At 49.0% G+C, this 7,146-nt stretch overlaps 1 protein-coding gene across 4 annotated transcripts in view; it reads right to left on the bottom strand.

Annotated features, from left to right (window-relative positions):
* The window catches only part of SQSTM1 (sequestosome 1), a 29,921-nt gene that overhangs the window by 4,534 nt on the left and 18,241 nt on the right, over nucleotides 1–7,146 (bottom strand). For all 4 annotated transcript variants that reach the window (XM_037734473.1, XM_017517265.2, XM_017517267.2 and 1 more), the window contains exons 3-5: nucleotides 6,557–6,786; nucleotides 6,321–6,462; nucleotides 5,412–5,492 (exon numbers count right to left, since the gene is read on the bottom strand). In XM_037734473.1, the coding sequence (XP_037590401.1) occupies nucleotides 5,412–5,492; nucleotides 6,321–6,462; nucleotides 6,557–6,786 (453 nt within the window). The remainder of the gene's footprint in view (nucleotides 1–5,411; nucleotides 5,493–6,320; nucleotides 6,463–6,556; nucleotides 6,787–7,146) is intronic.

Below are 7,146 nucleotides of genomic sequence, written 5' to 3'. Positions count from 1 at the left end.
TTTTTTAGTAGAGACGGGGTTTCACCATGTTGACCAGGATGGTCTCGATCTCTTGACCTCGTGATCCACCCGCCTCGGCCTCCCAAAGTGCTGGGATTACAAGCGTGAGCCATCGCGCCCGGCCTTATTTTTTTATTTTTATTTTTGTTCTGGAGACAGAGTCTCACTCTGTTGCCCAGGCTGGAGTGCAGTGGCACAATCTGGGCTCACTGCAACCTCCGTCTCCCAGGTTCAAGCGATTATCCTGCCTCAGCCTCCAGAGTAGCTGGGATTAAAGGCATGCATCACCACACCCGGCTCATTTTTGTAGTTTTAGTACAGACAAGGTTTCACCATGTTGGCCAGGTTGGTCTTGAACTCCTTACCTCAGATGGTCCACACACCTCAGCCTCCAAAAGTACTGAGATTACAGGCATGAGCCTGGCTTACAAAAAATTTTTTAAATAGGTGGGCACAGAGCTGGGCATGGAGGCTCATGCCTGTAGTTCCAGCACTTTGGGAGACTGAGGCAGGTGGATCACGAGGTCAGGAGTTCAAGACCAGCCTGACCAAGATGGTGAAACCCTGTCTCTACTAAAAATACCAAAATCAGCCAGGTGTGGTGGCAGGCGCCTGTAATCCCAGCTACTTGGGAGGCTAAGGCAGAGAACTGCTTGAACCCGGGAGGCGGAGAGTGCAGTGTGCCAAGATCATGTCAGTGCACTCCAGCCTGGGTGACAGAGTAAGACTCTGTCTCCAAAAAAAAAAAAAAGCTGGGCACAGTGGCACATGCCTGTAGTCCCAGCTACTTGGGAGGCTGAAGCAGAAGGATCACTTGAGCCGAAGAGACCGAAGAGATCGAGACAATTGTACCACTGCACTCCAGCCCAGGTGACAGTGAGCAGTGAGACCCTGTTTCAAAAACAAAAAAATTCTAGGCTGAAAAGCCTTTTTAATTGATTTTTGAAGTCATCACTTGTTCCATTGTCTCCTAGTTTCTTATGTTTGTTTGCTCTTTGTAGTCCCAAGTGTTTACGGTAACCTAGAGTTTTAGGAGCCCCTCTTTATCCTCAGGGTTCTAACACTTGACAATGATAAGCTTTTTTTTTTTTTTTTTTTTTTTTTTGAGACAAGGCAGGTTCTGTTGCCCAGGATGGAGTGCAGCGGCACAATCTAGGCTTGTTGCACCCTCTACCTCTCAGGCTCAAGCCATCCCCAACCTCAGCCTCCCAAGTAGCTGGGGCAATAAGTACACAACTCCATGCCTGGTCAATTTTTGTAGTGTTTGTAGACAAGGGAAGAGCTGGAGTGGTGTCTCACTATGTTGCCAAGGCTGGTCTCAAACTTGAGCTTAAATGATCTGCCTGCCTTGATCCCAAAGTGTTGGGATTACAGGTGTGAGCCACCGTGCCTGGCACCAAGAAACTGTATCTTGCATTCTATGTTCATTTCCTCCTTTCAGTTTTCTGTTCTTTCTAGAATTCCTAGTCATCCTATATTGGGCTTCCAGACTTGTTCCTATACTAGTTTTCTTTTCTTTCCTCCTATCTCTATTTTGCTTTTGGAATATCTCCTTGAGACAGTATCAGAATCTAAGTCTTCTTTTAAAGTTTTTTTCTTTTATATTTTTTAATTTCAAGAACTTTATTCTATTCCCTTTGTTATCCTTTTTATAGTAACCTGTTCCTTTTTTCATGCAGACAATAGTCTTTCGTATCTGACTGAGGGCACTAACATTCTCTTCTCTTTAAGACCTTTTCTCCCATGTGTGGAGGCTTCCTCAGATGGTTGGTGACCCAAGGCTGTCTGTTCCCACTGAAGCACTAAGGAAAGGTCGACAGGAAGCCTTCGGTGGGGCCAGGGCCATCATTAACTTCCCCTCTACAGGGTGACTGGGGGCCTGGCAGGCAGGAGCTGTAGGACTCTTCTCTGGGGGCATTCAGCCTCCCTCCACAGGGACTCCCCATCTCCTGCCTGGCCAGGGAAGTGACTGCTGGGACCACTGCTCATTCGGGATGCCCAGTTTCAGCCTGGTGCCTCACCCTGCCCTGTGTCTCTGGTATCCCATGGCTGAAGCTTCCCTGGGTCAGGTGCTCCTGGAATTAAACATGGGATCTCCTTCAAGTGTTGGCAAGAGTCGTCATCTGGCCGAGTGGGCCCTGAAGTCTCTAACTGACACTTACTAGAGGTTTTTCAACCCTCCTCCTTGTTCCTTCCTTCTTTGGCCAGAAGTGGGCCCTGAAGTCTCTGATGGACTCCTACCTCTTGCCTTTCCTGGTACCTGAACACATGGTCTTGCTTCTCACCAGGATGCCCTCTGCAGGCACAGAGGTTTCTGAAGCTTCCCTTGACAGGCTGCCACCCTCCCTTCATTTCCATCTTCCAAACTCTGATGACATCTTTGTCTTTTCCTCTATTACTTTCCTTGTATATGGTGTTTTCTTTTTTGGTTAAGCCCTTTCCTGTTATTTCAGTAGAGTTTAAGTAAAAGCAGGCTTAACTGCAAGTACCTCCATCTGTAATATTTCAATTGTTTTTCTCCTTTATTCTTTCCAACTGTGATTATGAAAAGGTTGAAGCAAACAGAAGAGTTGAAAGAATAGTATAATCAACACCCATATGCTTTTTTAATGGGTATGTAATGAGACTCATCTGTAAACAGATCAGAGAAATTACAGAATTAGGATTTCTCAAATTTGATGATGAAAGCCTGAGATTTCAGGGCTTATAATAAGACTGGACAGGCTGCTCTGCCACTGGAGTAGCCATTTTTATATTTCTTTACTTTCTTAAGAAACTTGCTTTCACTTAAAAACAAACAAACAAACAAAAAGCAAAACTGGACGATGCTCCGTGCCCTGCTGCCCCACAAAGCCTCTGCATGTGGGTGTGTGTTTATCAAAGATAACATGTCCAGGACGGACTCTGTGGCTTCATGTCCTGGATGTCGGGGCCTGCAACCTCCCAGCCAGGAGGAGCCTGGGTCTCAGTGGTGGCTCTGAAAGGCCTTGGCTCTTCACATGAAAGCCACCGCCCACCCCACACACACTGCTACCGGGAGGCTGCTGTTGACTCATTACCCTTTGGGCCCTGCTCTGGAAACAGTCCCTTCTAGGCAGTTAACCTGTGAGTCATCCTGCTTATACTTCCTCATAAAGGAAAGAAAATAGCCCTAACTTCCACAACAGAGTAAGCCACTCCTTGACTAGCTCTCCTCAGCTGAAACCACTCTGTCTATTTTACTAAAATGTTCCTTGTTTGTAGAGCTCCAGGCTCCTCCTCAGTTAGGAAAAAGCAATTCTATCCACTTTAAACCTTTAGCCTTTAGTGCTCAAAGACCTCTGAGCACTTGCAAAATTATTCCTGTCTGTGCCAAATGGAGCATCCAGTTCATTTCTGATATGCTGCACCAGCACAGGTGGGTCTTGGGACAGTGTGACCCCAAGCACCTAGGCAGCCTCCCAGAAAGATCCCCAGGCCCCACCAACACCCAATTACCAGGATCAAAAAAGGTAAGGCCTGGGGATCTGCACTGTCTTTTCAAGTCTCTACCTGAACCTAGACTTGGTTTTGTGAACAAAGAATGTCTCCTTTGTTCTTTGAGTGAAAGACTCTTGTTCATACCTCCAAATTCACCTGCAATTTCTCAGACCTTTACTATGTCCAGAGTAAGCAGCAGGGTTTAGGCAGAGCCTATCTCAATCATAATCTCAGTGCTCCACTGTTTTCCCCTCCCTGGAAAGCATTAAGAATAGCGATTCTTGGCAGGGCATGGTGGCTCAAACCTGTAATCCGAGCATTTTGGGAGGCTGAGGCGAGTGGATCACCTGAGGTCAGGAGTTTGAGACTAGCCTGGCCAACATGTAGTGAAACCCCCATCTCTACTAAAAATACAAAAATTAGCTGGGCATGGTGGCAGGCACCTGTAATCTCCTCTACTCAGGAGGCTAAGGCAGGAGAATCACCTGAACCCAGCCATGACTTCATTATTGCACTCTCCAGCCTGGGCAACCAGAGTGAAACTCCATCACAAAAAAAAAAAAAAAAAAAAATAGCAATTTTTCTTTCCTATTCTCTGACTTCGCCTCTAAACTTCAGTAAAGAAGCCATATGTATTTGGGCTGTTTAGTTCAGCAACAATGCCAATACGTCACTGCTGCTTCAAAGCAGAATACATAAGGCCAGGCACGGGGGCTCATGCCTATAATCCCAGCACTTTGAGAGGCCAAGGCAAGCAGACCACCTGAGGTCAGGAGTTTGAGACCAGCCTAGCCAACATGGTGAAACCCTGTCTCTACTAAAAAAAAATACAAAAATTAGCTGGGTGTGGTGGCTGGCACCTAAAATCCCAGTTACCTAGGAGGCTGAGGCAGGAGAATTGCTTGAACCCAGGAGGCAGATGTTGCAGTGAGCAGAGATTGCACAACTGCATTCCGGCCTGGGTGACAAAGCGAGACTTCGTCTCAAAAAAAAAAAAAAAATCAGAATGAGCAGAGTTGGAAATGGCAGTCATGACCTGTAGCCACAGGAGGTGGCAGACAGGATTTAGACAGCCCTCCTAGCAGCATTCTTTCAAACACTGAACACCTTTGGACAGGCTACGTGGACAAAGCCAGCCACTACAGTCGCAAAGATAAGCTCGCTTTTTTCGAGAGAGAGATGCAGGTGTCCCAGCAATCCATCTGCCATCACAGATCCACCATCATCTTGAACTAAAAGTTGGCTTCATCTGCTGATTGTTACTTCCTACTGCTGCACGCTCCGCCCCAGACCCTTAGTCAGACACAACAGGTACTTTCTAAAGCCCACCGGGGAGGGTTCTCAGAACCTTAGCTCATGCCTGGGGTCAGGTGGCACCACTCTAGAGGTACATGCTGGGGTTCACCCACGCCAGCAGACCCACTGTGCAACCTGAGGCACCGGAACTGGGTGTCACCGAGAGCACCTGCCTCTACCTTCTCCCCCTTCTGATGCAGGCCCAGCATTCAAAAGCACCCAGGAAAGGTTTGGGGGTTGCAAACTAAAAGAAGGAAAGGATAAATAGCATCTCAGCTAACTATTACCCAAGTCCTCAAAAGTCCAAATCCCAAGGCCCAGCTTAGGGGAAAATGCAGACTGTTGTTCACCCAAAGGAGGACATTCAGAGGTGACAGGCAAGCCCTGCAACCAGAGCCTGGTCACCCTCCCTTACTGGGATTTTCCCAACCAAATGCTGGCTGATTCTACTTCACTCCGTGTAGAAAGCTTGAGAATTCTGTCACGGAATTCAACCTTGAGTGCCTGTGTTCCAGCACTTACTTAACAAAGGTTAATATGAGGCCTCACTAGTGTCAAGAGTATGTCAGTTACCCATTCCTCTGCAGTATTCCAGGTGAAAGTTACATAAAGTGCAAGCTGAGTTAGGAAAGCACTGGGCAAGAGGGTGTACTCACCCAGAGGGCTGAGGGCAGCTGCCACGCTCTCCCCTACGTTCTTCAGGAAATTCACACTGGGATCCTCCGATGGACCAGAAGCTTTGATTTTCACAAAGATAAAATAAAGATATCTCTAATGCCATGAATACTTGTTACAGTCCTGTCACCTTCTTGCCAAGGTTCCCGTGTTCCCAGGTGACTTCTATCCTGAACCCCTTGTCCAGCAGCCCACTCAGCAGCCCCCTCTCCTCCCTCCCATTCTGCGGCCCCTGCCCCTTCACCATGAGCCTCTCCACCCTCCTGCACTGCTCCCCCTCATCTGTGACCCTGATGCTCAGTAACCCCACAGAGGCTCAGGCTCAGTACACTATGGATAAATACTGAGCAAATCCTTGAGTAAATGTGTTATTTACTCAAAGTCAAGCAAACATCCCTATCTTTGTCCCAAAGGGTGAGGTGATTCACAGGACACAGTAAGATTAATAAAATCAGAATCCAAAAATCCAGACTGCAAAGCCAAGGGTAACTCTTAGCTTACAACTATGTTTAAAAGGACTTTAGCAGCTTTGGCTCTGATCTTCCGGACAACCACCACAAAAGAGAACAAAGTACAGCAGAGACCCCAGCGTGGGAAAGGCCTCCCTGCCTACACCTCAGGGCACCTCAAGAGGGCAGCCTCCTGAGATAGGAAGGGCTCTGCAGGTGAATTTGTGGCCTCAGGCACTTGGGCACTTCAGTTTCCCCATTTGGGCAACGCAGAGAATACTCCCCACTTTGCGGGGTTCTTGTGTTATTGTAGGACACAGATGCACAGAGGAATTCAGGACATCAGGAAGGTGGGGAGGTGCCCTGAATTTCTGCCTTGCACACAGGCTCCCTGACTGACTACAGTCATCATTCAGAAGCCAGTTCCAAAACAAGCCTCACCTGATTCTGCCGTGGGACTAGCGCGGGCATCCCCTGCACGAGGAGGACGTGGACTCCAGTTTCCTGGTGGGCCCATCTCCCAGCCTGGCCAACCAAAGTGCCCATGTTTCAGCTTCCTAAGCCAGCGGCTGTGCGAGAAGCCCTGAGGGAAGAATTAGCAGAGGGGCAGGGAGTGAGCAGGTCAGGGTTCCTGCCATCCTGCACCCACCCCAGGCCCGCAGGGAGGGCCTGCTCACCTCAGACAGGTGTCCGAAGGGGCTGGGGAACGCGAGCTTGGAGTGCCCCCGGTGCAAGCCCTTTCCCTCGCAGACGCTACAAAGGTCATAGTCTGGGCAGACGCTGCACTTGTAGCGGGTTCCTACCACGGGCCCATTGCAGCCATCACAGATGACATTGGGGTGCACCATGTTGCGGGGCGCCTCCTGAGCACATGGTGGGCGGTGGTCCCGCCGGCACTCTTTTTTCTCTACATGGAGGGTAGAAAGAACCACTAGAGTGGGGCCCCCTAAAGTCCTCCCATCCATCGTCACCACCAGCAAGGCCCCTGGCCCTGCTCTCCAGCATAGAGTCCACACAAAATTCAGCTCCTTAGGTGAGGGCAGAAGAGCAACCAAGAACCTGCTAGGAGGTTCCCAGTCCCTGTGTCTGTTACCTGGGCAGTGTGGCCCAGGCAGCAGAGCAGCAGCAAGGAACCCTGTCTGCACAGCTTTGGCTTTGCCCTTCACCCACGTACCATAGCACCAGACCCCACCCCTAGGGTGAACGTGGACTCCTCTTTCTCAGGTCAGACACAGCATTTGTTATGTCTCTTTTTTTTTTTTTTTTT

This window comes from Cebus imitator, unplaced genomic scaffold, assembly GCF_001604975.1.
Source record: "Cebus imitator isolate Cc_AM_T3 unplaced genomic scaffold, Cebus_imitator-1.0 Scaffold625, whole genome shotgun sequence".
In the NCBI taxonomy this organism is placed as follows: domain Eukaryota; kingdom Metazoa; phylum Chordata; class Mammalia; order Primates; family Cebidae; genus Cebus; species Cebus imitator.
This window is presented reverse-complemented; position numbering and strand designations above follow the sequence as displayed.